The sequence below is a fragment of the Helobdella robusta genome (genome assembly GCF_000326865.2).
Source record: "Helobdella robusta unplaced genomic scaffold HELROscaffold_39, whole genome shotgun sequence".
In the NCBI taxonomy this organism is placed as follows: domain Eukaryota; kingdom Metazoa; phylum Annelida; class Clitellata; order Rhynchobdellida; family Glossiphoniidae; genus Helobdella; species Helobdella robusta.
Window position 1 is genome coordinate 1,204,148 of NW_008704865.1, and position 18,562 is coordinate 1,222,709.

At 33.9% G+C, this 18,562-nt stretch overlaps 2 protein-coding genes across 2 annotated transcripts; both read left to right on the forward strand.

Annotated features, from left to right (window-relative positions):
• Positions 1 to 5,519: 5,519 nt before the first annotated feature.
• Positions 5,520 to 6,721, forward strand: HELRODRAFT_176767 (hypothetical protein; the record flags this gene model as incomplete). Its single annotated transcript, XM_009024113.1, has 4 exons — positions 5,520 to 5,524; positions 5,670 to 5,750; positions 6,016 to 6,061; positions 6,374 to 6,721. The coding sequence occupies 4 exons, from the start codon at positions 5,520 to 5,522 to the stop codon at positions 6,719 to 6,721; spliced, it is 480 nt and encodes a 159-aa protein (XP_009022361.1).
• A 4,020-nt stretch (positions 6,722 to 10,741) lies between these two features.
• HELRODRAFT_176768 (hypothetical protein) lies at positions 10,742 to 16,866 on the forward strand (the record flags this gene model as incomplete). Its single annotated transcript, XM_009024114.1, has 12 exons — positions 10,742 to 11,297; positions 11,650 to 11,765; positions 13,085 to 13,151; positions 13,533 to 13,666; positions 14,025 to 14,095; positions 14,418 to 14,492; positions 14,614 to 14,725; positions 14,867 to 15,022; positions 15,278 to 15,558; positions 15,821 to 16,061; positions 16,439 to 16,492; positions 16,789 to 16,866. 12 exons carry the CDS (start codon positions 10,742 to 10,744, stop codon positions 16,864 to 16,866), a joined length of 1,941 nt encoding a protein of 646 aa, XP_009022362.1.
• Positions 16,867 to 18,562: the final 1,696 nt, after the last annotated feature.

Below are 18,562 nucleotides of genomic sequence, written 5' to 3' on the forward strand. Positions count from 1 at the left end.
TTATAGAGTTATATAGAGCATAAATCCTATATTGATACCGTTCTTTGCGGTTCTTTTCTTTGCCGACCGGTCGGCTTCTTTGCGTTTCTCTATTTTCATTTAAATTAATTAAATAAATAAGATTTGTCCATTCATCTAGGTTCATTCAGGTTCATTCATTCAGGTTATAGCTTCCAGAGGAGTTCGTCGTGGAGGATCAGAATGGTTGTGATGTCACCCTACGTTCAACCTTAACCCTAACTTCCGACTTTACGGTTTCTTAACGGTTTCTTTTTTTGCCAGTTTGCTGGCTTTTCCGGCTGGTGGATTTCACCGCGGCTCGTTTCTCTATTTTCATTTAAATTAATTAATTAAATAGGATTTTTTCATTTCATTCAGGTTGAAGTTTCCAGAGGAGTTTATCATGGAAGATGTCAGGCTACGTTCGTTCATTCAGTGGCAAAGAATACCTGCCTGACTGGAATACGTTTTCTTCTTTTTTTCTGTAATTTAACATTAAGTAGGAATGCTCACACACACGCATACACAATTACATTAAGTAGCTATATAGGTAGGTTAGATAGGCCTAATTTTAATTGTAGGTAGGATAGATAGGGAGCATCCAACACTAATGTAGTTGAATAGGTAGGCAGCGTAAGTTTATCTCTTCTATTTTATCTTGCACCCACATTACACGCACCAGCGTATTACACACACACACACACACACACAAATACATACATAAACACATATGTTAGTATTTGAGCGTAATTTTATTTTCATTACACATTCTAATTTATTATTACTAAGGTTGAGAGTAATTTAATTTCATAGGTAGTTAAAAGCAATAATGTAATTCTAGGAAAAATCTTGTAATGTAAATTAAAACGCTGTAAGTGTATCGATAGGTAGGTTAATTGTTAAGTTTTACATTATCATTTTTAAGTTGGAGCCCAAGGCATTACGTAGGTGGTGGGGTGGGTGCCGAAAGGCCAATGAATTGGGCTCTTGAGTTTTGTAATTTTAGGTAAGCTAGGACCGTAATGTAATGAATAGGTAGGCTAAGGCTACGTTGTAACACATACTCATTAATAGATTTAGGGTTTAAGTTTTATATTATTATTACTAAGTTGGAGCCCAAGGCATTACGTAGGTGGTGGGGTGGGTGCCGAAAGGCCAATGAATTGGGCTCTTGAGTTTTGTAATTTTAGGTAAGCTAGGGCTTAATTGTAATGAATAGGTAAGTTGAGGGTACGATAGCCGATAGACTCTGAATTTCGAAGTCTCTTGTCAGAGGTAAGCCTTGGCGGCCAGTGGTGAATCGGCAATGGTTTACTATCCGGACGGCAATGGTTTACTATCTGCACGGTAATGATTTACTATGCGGCATGGCCATAGTCTACTACCCGCACGGCTTCCGGACGGCAAATGGTTTACTATCCGCAAGGCAGTAGTCTACTATCCGCACGGCAATGGTTTACTATCCGGTGCCCTGGCTGTCGGTAAACCTCTGTGCAAGGAGGGAGAATGAAGGGGAACTTTCGACTATCGTACCATTAACAATTTATTATAGATTAGTTAAGGTAATTGAATAGGTAGATAGAATTATTTTTATTAAGCAATTTAAGATGCAGGCACCGCTAAGCTTTCTAATGAGAATTTTCTCTTTCTCCATTCCATGGGCTGTGTTTCAACAACAATCTCGAGGAGGACTGGCACCAGTTTTGGAGGACAACGCAGGAAACGGAAGGCACTCATCATTTTGCCTTTGTCGAATGGACGACGGTAAGTTTTTTTACATTTTACTCTCTTTATTATTTTCAAATATTATTTATTTGCCATTATTTCCATTTTATAATTTTTGCTTCTAAGATTCTAACATTCATTTACTACTAAGCTAATAAAAATAACTTGTCTACAGACTGATGAGAGGTGGGCAGTGGTGGGCGTCAGCACGTCTCAGATGGTGGTCTCATGATGATCGTTCCGATAACAACTCGAAGAAAACAACAACGACGATTTTTGAAGTATGGTTTAGTTTCGTTGTTTTTATTTTTTTCATTCATTTTGTCACACAATCTTTCATTTATCCATTAATTGACTCATTCTATTCATTCATTGAATCATAGATTGTTTAATTAATTCATTCAATCACTCAATCATTCGCTCAATCATTTATTCGTTTGTTCTTTCGTTTTAACATTCATTTACTACTAAGCCAATAAAAAATTTTGTCTACAGAATGATCAGAGGTGGGTTGTGGTGGGAGTCAGCACCTTTCATGATGGTAATCTCATGGTAAGATAAGTTGCTTCTTACTTTTTTTCAATGGCTTGTTTTTTATTTAAAAAAATTAACTTTTTCTTTCAATTCTGTTTTTCAGTATCCGGTAAAATTCATTTCCTCGGTGCGTGTCAGATGATGGTCGGTGCAATGGAGGTTCGTCCTTAGTGGGTGAAGAAGTTTCTGGAGGGTACGCGCGCGCACATTTACATACACGCACACACATAAATACAACACACACATACACAACATCCATTCATTCGGTGTCGTTGTTGTTATGTTTCTCTTCAACTTTCTATTTTCTTTACCGGACTTAATTTAATTCATAGGTAAGTTAGGGATTGAGATGAGTTGAACAACTGTAGGTAGGCTAGGGCTTAACATAAGTTAAAAAGTTTCAAGTAAAATATTAACATTAACATAAATTAAAAGCTTCAAGTAAAATTAAAACGTTAAAATATGTAAAATAAATGAGTTGAGTTATCATTACAGGTAAGCTAGGGCCCTGAGAGTAATTTAGTTGTAGGTAGGTGACTGACTACTATTCTTGCGACTTTTTAATATTTTTTTTTGTGGTGTGTTTGTTTTCGCTTCTTAGCACCACACAACACCAACAAAACAAACTACAATTTTTTTTGTCGTCGCCTCAAATGTTACCATTTTTGAACAATCTTTTTAATAATGTCTATTTATTTATTTGTAAAATGTTGACTGGTTTCTAGTTTTTTATTTTCGTTATATAGTTTTTGGATATTTCCTGATTTACTTTGTATATATGCATGCATGAATAATTTCTGTTTGGTATGTTTATTTAGTCATAGTCATTGATGTCCTGGTTATGACATTAAACTGACCCTCACTGCCTTGTGAGTGATGTTGGATCATCAAAGGCTAGGCCCACCGCTTATAACTGTGGTTGCGTAAGGAAGGGCATCCTGCGTAAAAATTAGCCAAATAAATTACTTATGATGGAATGGCGTCGAGGGGTATTTCGGTTTCATCATAGGTAGCCAAACGGCAACCCCCGATCTCGGGGAAAATGTCGTCTAAACGTGTATTGTTGTTGTTGTATGTTGATTTAGTCATTATGATATGCTGTGAACTGTCCTTACTAAATATTCATGTTTCGTGATAATTATTTTTTATTGATCGATATTTTGTTATATTTGTTTGTTTAAAATCTGAACTTTTTAAAAAATTGACATTTAACAAACTTTAATTTCGTCACTTTTCATCTTTTGATGATGTCAAATAAAACCAACTGTTGTGTTTTTCTTTTCTTACAAAAATCTCGAATACAAACATGTACACATAAAGAGACACAGACACACATACATACAAACATACATACACGCATACATACATACTGCCATCATATATACGCAGAACAATAAACATTCATGTCATTTCTGTCAATGTATTTTAAGTATGTTATACTGTTAATCTTGTTAACTATGATGACGATCATCATTATCACAACCATCATCAACGAATAACAATAACAACAATATAATAATAATTACAACAACAACAACGAAATAAAAATAGTTGTTCTCATTATGCATTTCAAAAGCTTGCATTCTTTTAATACAAGCGTTTTATATATATATATATATATATATATGTGTGTGTGTGTGTGTGTATGTGTGTGTGAGTTTGTTTGTGTGTTTGTGTGTGCGTGTATGTGTATTGTATATTTTTATCTATTTATTGAAACGTTATTTTTTACGCATACCCCTTGTCTCATTCTCTCTCTCTTTCTTTATATATATATATATATATATATATATACATATATGGCTGGCTGGCTGATCGACCGACCGACTGACTGACTGATTGTTTGATTGTTTGATTGATTTATCTCATAGTATTGTATACATGAGAAAAAATCCGATTAAGCCAACCTACGGCTTCAGTAAGCCACTGTTTTTCACCTGACAAAAGCAATTTCTATATTTATATTGACAAAAATAATTGTGATATGAATATATTGATTTATTTAAAGCATTATATGTACAAAAAAGTGCTATCGTAAGAGTTCTATGAAACCCTGTAAGCCACTGCTGTAAGCCAACGTATGATTTCAGCAGCCAGTTTCTTATGAGCACCAGCTGAATGTAAAATATTCATTGAATATAATGAAGATAGTTGTTCAAATAACAATTTTGATTTATTTAGGCCGTTTATTTCATAAGCAAACCAATTTTTAACATGATCGAATAGTGTAAAAAAAAGGGTGACTATAGTTCAATCCTACTAAGCCAACCTTCGGCTTCAGTAAGCCACCGGATTTCACCGGACCAAAAGCAATTTTTATATTCAAATTAACAAAAATAATTTAATAATACATAATTCTATTAATCATTATTAAAATTAAATAGAATTACTACAATGTTTTAAGCATATTAAATCAAGTAAATATCTCATTTAGCTTGCTCGTTAAAATCCATGCAATTTCGTAAGCCAACAATCCAAGCACGACAAATAGCCCGACCGATAGATCGAATTGATCGATTAGTCCTATTATTCTAGTTATGTGGTTTGGAGCAAGGGGAAACATTACTGAAAATAATTAAAAGTTGAAAAAATTGAAGTTCTTTGCATATCTCTGCTTCAATCCATAAGAAGGTGTTGTATGCTGGTAAATAGGCCTCCCCTTGCTAGGATTTCCATACACAAATCACAAAATTTATGTATAGGAATTGAACTACAACACGTAAATTTAACATAGACCTGGAGGCGTATGCCATTAGCAGTCAACATTTATTAGCAACTTTCTTTTTTTAATTTATATAATTTTTTACAAACAAATGTTTTGGTATCAGTTCAAGTCATTCCTTCCCAAAAACACCAACATTTGCATGTCATTCTCAATTAATTTATTAATGAACAAAACGCACTTTCACACTGAATGCAATTTTAAAAATGACGCAGCTGTCCAATGTAAACAATCTCATCTTTTTGCGGCTGTTTTTTTTTGTTTGGTGAATCGGATGAGGTCTGAACGAACGCACAATTTAATTAGGCAGATTTTTTATTTTTATATTAATTACAACACCGTGCAAATGATTTGCTAAGGTTCAGATTTATATATTTTGATTAGTTGATTAATTGTACAGTGTACTGTACTTCAATTTTTTTAGCAGATTATTTTTAATTATTGAAACTTTTTAAAAAATTAGTTCGGTGCGTGAAGTTAGCACTTTTTTTGTCTTGCGAAACAAATTGATAAAATTTCAAATTGTTGCCAGTGGAAAATGCCGTAAGTTTTGATAGATTTATTTTAGAAAATTGTTTATTTTATTTTAATTTTTTTTATTAGAAATTAGGAAAAATATTTTATACTTTTTAATAATAAAGTAATAATTTAACATTAATTTACCTAATTTTTATAAATCAATTGCTAGGAGAAAGAAGCGACCCGTGGACATAGACCCTGGAGATGTGTCAAGCCCAATTTCAAGAAAGATTCTCAAACTTCACATTGAGTAGGTCTTATTTTTTGTCTGCATCTACGCTATGGACTATGATTCAGGAATTTCATTCATAATTGTGTTGAAAAGTAACATAATAACATATAATTACATATTCAGATTTGTCCATAGTTATTTTAATGGCATGGTTTCATAACTATTGTAATGTTTATTCATATATATAACTTATTTAGTCATTTTTTAAATTGTTTTAACTCAGCAATTAATTCTTATTTTCATGTCATTTATGAATAATTAATTATTAATATAATATTTTTAGAGGTGCTTCTTCTGAAAACGCATGCAATCCAGTCAACTGCATTGAGGTAATTAGCATTCAATTGTATGATTAATTCATAATTTGAATTTAATAATTACTTACCTATTCGATGCCGATGTGTTACCCAGCTGATTAAGCATTATGTCATTCAATGCACCAATTTCCCGTTTTAAAAGTGAGTAGTAATAAATAATAATACTTGATATTTAAGAGTAGAACTCTAAAAGCAGGCTTGTAATTTATAATATGCTGCCAAATTTTTTAATTTTAATAAATTCTTCATGATATAAATTTTACCTAATAAATTTCATTGAATAAATTCTATTTACCAAATTACTTCGACCAAAATCTTCCACAGGCCCATTTCTCAGGGGACAGCAACCCATCCATCATGGCGTCACCTGAACCCCACCCATCATATGCCCCTGCTAACTTGTACCCACACCCATACATCAATGCAGCAAACATGAGCAACAATGCCATGAACGACCACATCATTCCAGCAGCTGCAGCTCCTGCAGTCGCCACCCCGTCGTCCTCGTCGTCAGTGCCACAGCCGGCTGCCAACTACTTCACAGGGCAGCACTACCAACCTGAACTGAGTGAGGAGGAGAATCCCTGCTACTACAACATCAACAAGCACCTCTTCTACCTACACATGGAGAGGATGGCACGATCGAAAGGCTCACATCAACTACAACAATGACGATGTTGCTGCTAATGCTGTTACTGCTGATGATGATGGGATTATGATGATAGAGGGATGGCGATGATGATGATGGATGGCGATGATGATGTTGATGATGATGGATGGTGATGATGGTGATGATAGTCTGTTGTTGCCGTATTTTGCTTCATATATTTTTTATAAAAAGAAACATGTGTTTAACGTTATATTTATTTATATGTTTAGGAAAATTAATGTGCTATTAAAAAAAATGAAAAAGAGGATAAGAGAAGGAGAGAAGATAAATAATAATAATAATAATAATAATAATAATAATAAGGAGAGTGAGATGTAGAGAGTAATGTCCAATGCAGTATTATTAGAACTCCACTTACGAAACTATTACTATATTCATATTTGCTTTAAATTTATCAGAACTGACCAGGAACAAACGATCAATCACCCACTTGCAAGCATTTTTTTCTTTCTTATTTGTCTTATTTGTAAAAAATTATCTGATTTTATTTTTGCTTATGTCGCATGGAACGTAGTTAACTATTAGGCGTATGCATTTTTTGAAACTGTCTAAAATGAAAGTGTGTAACATCTGAATGATTGTTATTCAAATGCTTCAGTGCAAACGAACGAAAACACATTTAGGAAATTGCATGTTTTATATGGTGAGGAAATGCATTTAACAGCAAATATTGTTTGTTTACATGGTTTGCAATAAAATATTTTTTGTTCTTTGCCTTAGTCGTGTCTATTTAATCTCTATGTCCTGTGATTTATTTTTCCGAATGGTCCATGAATGGATAGTTTATTCATATCAAAATATTTTTCTAATTTCTTATAACAAACTTGTCTGCGTTGTTAATTTTGAGTTGGAGGAGTTTTATGAAATGATTTAATAATGTTTAAATTTTTGTTTAAAAATGTAAACTTCAGAAAGAATTTAATTTGTTATACATCTCCTCCTATTTAGTTATAGTCCTTATGGGAAAATATTGCGATGTGCAATAATTTTGCATGCAAGTAGTCCAGTAAAATGTTACTGCTACCTACGTGTGTGCAGAGCTTTTTCTTTAAAAAATGAGACTCTGACAGACGAAGCGAGCATCCGTTCATCAGTTGAACACCATACACGAGCGAGGCAACATTTTTGTTTATATAATCATAAAACTCTTCCGTTAATTTGGCTTTGTACGATAATAAATAACTTTTGTTTTTTTTTACTGTGTTTTCATTATTTTTATTCTTCTAGTCTTGGTAAAAATACTGTTTGAAAATTTTGAAAAATGCACATGCAGTCCACACACACACACACACACAAACACACACACACAACTAAACTTAAAAACGTTTCAAGCTTTAGACCTCATTCATTCAGAAAATGATTGATGAGTTGTTAATTGTGTTTTTTGATTTCTGCCGTGAAATAAATAAAAGGAAGAAAAAATATTTTGTGGACACGATTCCTGGGAACCTTCAACCCCCACTCACCTATATCGATCTTTCTTAAGTCTACCTTGACACAAAATTGGAAACTTCATTATCTTCTGTTGTCAAAAAGGTCTGTAACTGGGCCGCTGTTTTTTACACGTTATCTCGAGTTGGACACATGCGTGTAAAAATATGTGCTAAGTGTAACAGCAAATGTTTCGAATGTGTTATTTGGTTTTAAAGTTTTAATTTACGATCTTAATCTTTTTAATCTATTTAATATATTTGTAAATTTGTATTATCTCATTTTTATATTTTCGACGCTTGTCGACTCCATCACACGTTATCAGAAAATTTTTTTTTAATTTTATCAAATATTTTAGAGACGTTTTTTTAATAAAACAATAAAATAAGTTCTTTTAGTAAGAAATTTTATTTAAATAATTGTAAAATTTCATTGATTTTTTTCAAAATTTGTTGAAGATACATTAAAATGCACTGTTTAAAATGAATAATCCATGTTTACCAACCAGAAAGCAAATGCAAATTTGCCTTACATTCGGAAATAAACTGGAAAGACAGCATTTTTATTTTCCGAGGAATGATGATTACCACAAAAATTTCACACTTTATAAAAAAAAATACTAGTTATGTAATCAACAACTAAAACGCATCATTCTAATATTTTTTTTTTCTAAAGACTTCGCATTCATTCAACCACAATGGAAAAATTTATCGAGTCGTTCGATGTGAAGCACGCCAAGCCATGCATAGACATTTTTTTTACTAATTAGTTCAATTTAAAGAAGCATGCACCCTCACCTGAATTGGAGTACTACAGGTGCAGCAGCTGATGATGCCAGTGATGTATGCATGTCGTCCACATCGTGATGTCTTTTGCTCCTCTTACGTCGTTCGTTAACTCGCCTGCCATTTTTATATTCATTCCTTTAACGATCATATTTTTTTTTCTATTATCTGTTTTCGCTTATTTCTTCATATTTTTTTTGTTTTCTCTTATCTTTCTTTCTTTTCTTCAACTCTCTCCTTTCTTTCTCTCTTTCACTTTCTCTTCTTCTCTCATCTGTTTTTCTCTTTATGTATGTTAGTATGCGTCTGTTTGTTTATGTGGCACAGTTCGTCTAGGCAGTGCCGTCCGAGGTTCACATCTTCAAGTAAAACAAGCCAGTAATATTCAATTTGTAGTCAAGTTTTAAGAATTTAAGAATGGAAATCAGGAACACCTGATGAGCACCTGGAAAACAATTTGTTCGCCGATGAGCAAGCGGCGCAAATGCAGTGCGGTGCACTAAAGATCGAATATTTCCCATTTTGATGTTCCCCGCTCCCTCCTCCCAATCCATTATCTCTTTTAAGATTCCCATTCAACTGAAGCATGGCTAATGCTTATCGATTCACTATTCTTATCTCTTAATTTCAGTGGACCGTGAAGATAATTAATGTCTGATTATTTTTATTAGTTGATGTGGTACCTAGTCTCGTTATTCAGTATTATTAGGAGTAAATAGTACTTATTAGTGTCTTGGTATTTTTTATTGCTTACGAGTTAAAATCACATACTGAATTACGTGTTGAAATGCTTCTAAGTTCTGGCGTTTTGTAGTCAACTTCAATTCTGTCAGCTTCTATTTGATTACTACTACCTTCAATATGGTGTCATATAAATGAAAGTAATCTCAAAATGTGGCGTGGCTTAAAAGTTTTGTCGATGAACGAAAATATTACTTAACGACGAAGACATATTGCGATGAAATTTATTAAAATTATTTACTGATTGATTATAGTTGATTTGATTGAGTTTCTTGATAACCGATCTTACGTGATTTTAAATTGTGATTGCCCCATTATAAACATTACTATACTGATAACAAGAGAAGTGTTGGCGTCACATAATTATTATAATTTATGCAAGGGATCCCCGAATAATTGCTAAAAAAAGAATATTTATGACTCAAGAGTCAAAATTAGGATAAAATGACGCAAACACTTCCATATCAACAGCATCCAGCCGGATGGATCCAGTTCAAACCCTACACACATTTCACTGCCTATTCAATGAGTTATGATCTACAAAGGCATCATCACAATACAGCACAACATTAATGTTTACTATAATAGACAGAAATTGTTACAAACTTATTGATTAAAAATTATAGAAAACTTCCAATTAATTACTTACAATGTTAAAAAGTGATTATCAGTGTTATTTGTCAGGCATATATACCTGAGTGTTACTCCACATCTCGAGTACAAGCATTGAAGATGTACACATATACAGATACACATACGTACATGCATACATACAAATAGTATATTATGCATACATACAAACGTACATACAAACACACAGTCATACAAGCACTTCGCTACACGCATGTATTAAATTATATAAATACCCACCCAGAAGGCCAGGGAAAGATATATAAAAGAGAATCATTTACTTGTAATTTGATGTTGAATCGTCAATTTATTTTTTTATCATTCTCGCTATTGTTGTTCATACTTGTTTCTAAAGATAAATATTACATTAAAGAATGCATCACGCGACATTTTAAAGAGTTTTTAACTTACCCTATTAAGAGATCCCAAAAAAATATGATCAACTCGAGCAACAAAGTTGAAGACATCAACAAACTCTTCAACATTCACAACAGCGCTAATAACATTAATAACAACAACAACAACATCAGCGCCACCACCACCATCAACAACAATAACAACAGCGACGACGACTTTGACAGCAATTCGACCGACTTGGACCTCAGCTTCAAACCTCAGGACCTCACGTCAGCCGTCAGATCGCTGGACGCTGCTCTGAAGGCCCACCTCATCACGATGTGTGAATGGTACGCCAGCCAGAACAACATCAACCTGGACGATTCACTCAACAACAGCAGCAACAACAAACTGCCCAGCAGCAATAGTAGCGTTAAGGGTAGCAACAAAATTAACGGGAAGAACATTGAAGTGAATTTTTCCAGGTTTTCCAACCACCAGCATCCTGAAATTCAGAGGAAGGATAGTTCCAAGTCGTCGATCGAGTTGACTCTGCAGCAGCAACAACTTCAAAACAACAACAACAACATTAGTGGTAGCAGCGAAAGAAATAATGACAAGAACATTATGGAAGAAGACATCATGGAAGATCCATGTACAAATTTCATTCTTATTATAATTAAATTATTACAGTTTATTATTTGATTGAATTATATTATAGCACAACATTTACATTTGATCTGACATATTCCAAGAAAAGACATGGATCTCTCTTTGTAGTGAACAAGCTAACTATCCTATCCTATCCTTCTAACTATTCAGCCATAGCGATACAATAAACGAATAGCATTTCATACAAGTTACTAATTCTACTTTACTAATTACACGAGCATTCATTTGAAATCGAACCCGGTGACTGCAGCAGAAAATTGAGGCGCCTCTAACCATTACACCACCTCATTACCATTGATGACGCTGACGATGACGTTAATTAATCCACCAAAAAGCATTCGGACTGACTCCGCAGTATGGCAGCAGATCACGGATGCGCAGAAACACGAGATCGTCGGTGGGATTTGTCGAGATCCCGAATGGGAAGTTTAAGGAGCGATCCTCGGAGAAAGTCGGTTCACGTCGGTTATTTGCGATGATGATGATGATGATGAGAGTGATGATGATGATGATGATGATGAGAGTGATGATGAGAACGATGATGATGGTGGTGGCGACAATGAACTTTTTTTTATCATCACCACGATGATGAAACTAACTTTAATATTTAATAACCAAGTAACTAACCAACCAGCCAATCAATCAATCAACCAACCAATTAATCAATCAATCAACCACTCAACCGACCGACCAAACCAACCAACCGATCAACCATCTATCCAGAAAATCGTCAAACTGAGGGTTGTTTTCATGAAGATCGGTGTCATTGACACCATACACGACAGGTCAGCTGTGGTTTGGCCACGGGGGGGGAGGGTTCAGGGTTGCAATCCTTTTCCACTCACAAAATTTTCATAATCATAATATAGGAAAAAATTTGTTTTTTAATAATCTAGCTTACTCTTTCTTGTTAAAATGATTGTCAGACGAACAATAAGGTCCAGAAATCAAATTTATGGATACGCTTCTGAACTAACATACCAGTTCAATCAACCAACATAGTCAAATTAAAATAAAATTTATTTAGTAGAATTTATTTTTATTTGAATTATTAAATAACAACAATGAACATTATTATTAAGTAATAATTAAAGAATTTTAAAAAATAATTTCTGATGATGACGTCATCGTCATAGGTACTCGGCGGAAGTACTTATTGAATCAAAATGGCGGGAGCCTGCTTTGGACGACAAAAAACATGTTATTATAAAATGATAATCATCGTGACATCATCATCAAAATCATCATTAAAATCATCGTTGTGATCATCATCGCCAACATCATTGTCATCTTACACCTGCTGTTAATTTTCTCAGTCCGTTTGGTTTGGCTTCATTAACTTAATTGCCTTTTCGTGTGTGTGTGTGAGTGTGTTTGTATGCGTGTAGGTGTGTGTGTTTGTATTTGTATGGGTGTGTGTGTATGTGTGTGTGCAAGTTTGTGTTAGGTCAGTGCAAGCCAACATATTTACATGGATGGGATGGATGCAGTTTGTATAGCTAATTTGTGTGGCATTCGTTACTTCATGTGTGCGTGCGTACATGTGCATTTGTATGTGTGTATGTGCGTGCGTGTGTATGTGCGTGCGTGTGCATAAAGATTTAAATGCCTATGTGAATGTTGATCTTTTTATAGTTATATTATCAAATGAATTGGAATTTTCAATCAATAAATTGGTATTAGTATCATTATTATTAATCCTTACCATCAATCCTAACCAATAACATTCACGCTACACTCTGACGTCATCGCGACAACGTCCAATCACAGGTGTCATGTAAGAACATTGATTTTAGCTCCTACTGGAATCCGAGGCTTTTCGTTGAAAATATAATTGGTCAGTAATTTTCTAAATTAATTAATTAATTAAATGATTAATTGAACACGCGTGTACACATGTACCCTTCATATAATATTTTACATTTTTTCACAAAAACTTTGAAAAAAAAACTTGAAAGTTTGACTCAACTATGGCTTTGGTAGGTCTGGAAAAGAGAAATAAATTTAATGTAAATCAATCACACATTCAAGTTTTATGTTAGTGTTTGCTCAGTTGGCGCAGATTTCACAGATGGGCTGTGTAATTGGGGAGAAATTGTTAATGTTTGAGCTAAAAGCAGAAATATGTCGGTTTAGGTACAATTTTTAATTTTTTTACAATTTTTCTTTCACTAGCTAACAGAACAATAGATAAAATAATAAAAATAAAAATGTCAAGGTGACCCAAAAGTGAGTGTGACGTACAACGTGACCTTTGACCGAGACCACCTTGCCACCGTCGTTGAGATCAGAAGGGTCAATGGGTCATTCTTCGAATTCATGGAACTCAATCAATTTCCTTTTGATTATCAAGTTGGTTTATTGGAAATTTGATTGGTTAAGGAAATGAATAAATGAATGAACGAACGAGAACGAACGAACGAACGAAAGAACGAACGAATGAGCGAACGAATGAATAACCAATTGACTGGCTGGCCGACTGTTTGATTGACAAATAAATAATAATAATAAAATTGAAAAATTGAATATAACATGGTTAGCTCACTGGATTACTGAATAAGCAAGTCAATGAACGATACGTTAATTAATGACTTGACGAAAGATTGAAAGACCTATAGCAAAGATTACATTACAATTAATTAAATCACCAGTTAAATTTTAAAACTTAAAAATATATAAATTATAAATATAAAATAATTTTATTTTGTAGGATTTAACGGTGACCGTGGTCAGCGAACTGTCAGTTGATATGATTGACCTAAGTCTCGACCAACTTGAAAAGTTAGCACGTGAATAAATAAATATAACATTCGTGCGATTATTCATTATATTATATATACATTTTAAAAACTCATTTGTACATAATTTATTTATTTATTTTTAAATTTTATTTATTAAAAAAATAAATAATTGTGACGATTTATTTACACCTTTTGTCAATCAACATCACGAAGTGCAAAACGAAACAAAATTTTCAAGTTTTCCGTAAAAACGTCACGTGATATTTAAAATTTTCACTCGAAACAAATACAAAAATCACGTGATGATTCATATAACTACCCCCCCCCCCTCCTCCATAACTACCTCCCTAAAAATTGTCCAGGTGTGGTATAAACGCCCAGGCATTCAGTGCGGAACAGGAATGGTCATTGGAGCAGAATGTCTCGACCTGGAGAAGGTACGTTGGCGGGGGACATTCATCAATTAATCATGAAAAATAATTATTAAATTGTAAATAACGAGATAATAAATTAAGAAATTGTAATGAGTAAATAATGTAAGAAATTGTGCTGGAACAGAACAGTCTCAAAAACGATCAACAAAGTGCTCGTGGACTTTCCAGGTCTAAGTGTTGCAGCGAAGGCAAGCAGGAGGCCACAGTTCTTCATCTGGAACATCATCGTCATCATGGTACCTGACTCCATGGATATTCTCAAATTTTTAACAAATTACAATTTTTTAATAGTTATATATTTTTATTTTTGAGACGGAAATTAAAACAGCTCAAATTCATAACTTTAACTGTCCAAATTAACATAAAAAATTCACCAGATGGCCATCTGCAGCCTGGCCTTTGCTACCTTCACCGTTAGCCTCGAGACGCCTCACTTTCGTCTGCAGCTGACCTACCTGCTTCTTCTTACCACTGTCACTTTTAAGTTTGTTGTTAATAAGAGTCTGCCCAAGATTTCCTATCTGACTTATTTGGTTGGTGAAGTTTTAGGAGAGTTTGCGTGACTTTTTTGTAGTTCGGTCGTGATATTTTGAATGTTATTGTTGATAGGAAGGTGATAATTTATGTCTTCTATATAGTTTTGTCGCCTCTGTACAATATTTTTGTGTCGTCTGTTCTTGTTATCTCGTTATAATTGATATAATTAATTGAAGTGAATATTTTCAAACATCGGAGCAATTATTTGTTGATGCATTGCAACAACCTACCATCGCCAACACTGCTGTTAGGACAAATACATCTTGGGTTCGATGGTCATCTTGTGTTGCATCTGCATCTGGCATGCCCTCGTCGGGTCGGTCATCTACCCCAACCTACCCAAGGGCAACGCCAACAACAACAACAACATTACCAACTGCATTTACGTTCAACCGCTAACCACGGCTTCACAAAACGCAACTGTGGCTGCTGTCACCGCCACAAAAACAACAACAGACAGTTCAATGGTTAATGTTGCTAGTAAAACTACAATTCTGCAGTCGGTGGATCACTTTTCAGTTGACGAGAATAGGTTTGTGGTCTCAGATCTAGGAATGGTTTTTAATGCTAATCAGGCTTAATGTTCTTATGCTGAGAATAGACTGAGTGAGGAAAGAAAAAATGAGTTAGAGAAGGAGAGGGAAAGAGAGAAAGAAAAAGACACAGAAAGAGGAAAGAGAAAAAGAGAGAGAGAGAGACTAGAGAAGGAAGATATCGTGCGTGTTAGCAACTCTAGATTGAGTGACTAACTTAATTCAATAACTTAACACCAACCAACCATTCAAAATTATCAGATCTTCCCAAAACTGCATAACAACAGCAGCAGCAGTAACGACAACAGCAGCGCCACCTAACAGCAATAGTAGCGACTACGATGGCGACAATAATTACAATAACAATAACGTTGCCACTAAGTGTTTGTCAACAAGGCCACCAGGTGCCACATGCATCATGATTGACAGAATCGCATTGGGCATACTCAGCTCTGTCTATATCTTCTTCCATCTTATATTTGTTATTCTTATCTGGAGGAGCGTAAGTTGTGGAAAAAAATTCTAATCGTTTATGTTGTGTTAGCTGCTATGTTAATGTTTGTTTCGTGTTATTTCGGTTTAATTGTTGTGTTAACTGTTTCTGTTGACGCTGATGTTCATGATTTCTATCTTGTTGTTAGGTGTTGGTGCCAACATTTTTTGCTTAACAGGCTGTCTTATGTCTGATCTTATTTACAATGAATTCGAAAAGTGTTGTTGGGTAATTTTATAGCAATATAAAAAAGAGTACTTTTGTATATCGACACAAATATATAAGTTTTTTTTATAAGAAAATGGAAAATAAATAAAACCGATTTAAATTAAATTAAATCAAATTGAATTATATTGAAATAAATTGAAATTAAACAAATGATTTAGAGAAGAGATGAAGATGAAGCCACCAACGCTGGACAAGGATGTGATAATGAAGATGTACGTGAATGAATGACGGTGATGATGTAGTGATGATCAAGATGACGATGATGGTGGCGATGTCTTGGATGATGCTGTTGCTGGCATTGCGGTTGACAAATTTGACAAAGTTTCGATATTAAAATATAGAATGCAGATTTCAGATACGGAGCTTCATTATATTAGCTACTGGAATATGTTCGGATTACAGATTAATATGCGTGCTTATAATTAATAACCTTTAATTAAATTATCTCATTGAATAACTAATTATTACCACCTAATAATAAATATGAAACGACATATCCCTCCGACAGATGTCAACCTCATCAGATGCGGACAGCCGGAATGGGATCAGGATAAACGTTGATCCGGCAACACAAACTTCCATCTAGCGAGAGATTGAAGAAATTATTTGAGAAAAAAAACTCCTCCCAGAAGATTATAAATAGTTGATGACGAATGATGACGTAATATAATTTAGTTATTATAGTTTAGTTATTATAGTTTTGTTATTATAGTTTAGTTATTATTATTAAGTCGCTATAATTAATTATGTTGTGATGACGTAATATTCGCTAGGAGTTTTTTTTATTCGCATACAGGTCCATGCACCTTCTAGCAGTTTAAAATTTAATGTTAATTTATCAATGAAAATGACTTATAAATATAAATAAATACTTAAAAATATTTTTAAGATACAAATGGCCGCTTCCTTATGTCATTCTACCGATTTGACATCAACACTAAAATAATACGTCATTCTGTGACGTCATAAGTATATGCATCTCATCCATTATCATCAACTCATCATCATCATCATTATCGCCATTATAATCATCACGCCAAGTTATTGAACGTCATCACCATCGTCGTCGTCACCATCCGGTTGAATAATGTGTCATCATCTTGTTATTACATATCAATTGTTAATTTTTTACTGGCTTTAGTCACAAATTACGTGAGGATTGTCGGTATCTCATTTTGATGTGAAAAAAACGACATATAAATCATACCTAAGTGTGTGTGTGTGTGTGTTGTGCGTGTGTATACATGTGTGTTTGTATGTGTGAGTGGCATTTAATTATACACTCACTCTTCCATACTGTACTATAAATATAAAAAAAAACATATATATCCGTGTTTATTCCCATCATATGAGCTTGCGTGTTTTTGTTACAATCCGGATCCGTTAATATTCAGACACTCACACACAGACACACACACTCACTCACACAGACACACACACTCACTCACACAGACACACACATATACACACACATACACACACACATACACACACGTAGGAACGCATGCACACACATATACAATATACTACCGTCACTACATAAACAAGCGTCTGTTTACTTATTGAAGCCATGGCTACCACCGGTGAATCTATCGACCATGCATGACGTTGGCGGTCCTAACGAATGACGGTTTTCTGGAATGTCGATACCAGAATATATTATTAATAATGTTATAAAAAATATTATAATAATTATAATTATTTATATTATTATTAGTTGTTGGAGTAACAGTAGTAGTGATACTGCTACTATTACTATTACAGCTGCTACTGTAGCTAATGTTAGCACTGGTAGTAATGCTGCTGTTACATATTTCACATTTAATTTTCACACATTGGATGAATGCCTGTCTGTCTGTCTGTCTGTCTGACTACCATTCCGTAACAACAACCCACCAAAATATAGTTTAATCTCTAAAAACCATATAAACACACACACACACCATATAAGTATACAAACACACATGCACCACACATTACACTCATACAATATACATTTATATACTTACATTTGCATACACCTACACACATACATTTACAGGAAAGTTTGAAAAAATCAAACCTGACAAAAGCTGAAACAAAAAGCATGTATGTATATATAAATGTATGCTAGTGTTGCTACTACTATTGCAGCTATTACTAATACTGCTGCTACTAATACAAAATAATATAAATAAAAAAATGATGATAATGATGACAATGAAGATGATGATGATCAAACATCTAACTTCTTTCCATTTCTTTGAACACCACTCGCTTTGACAACGATGATGATGATGATG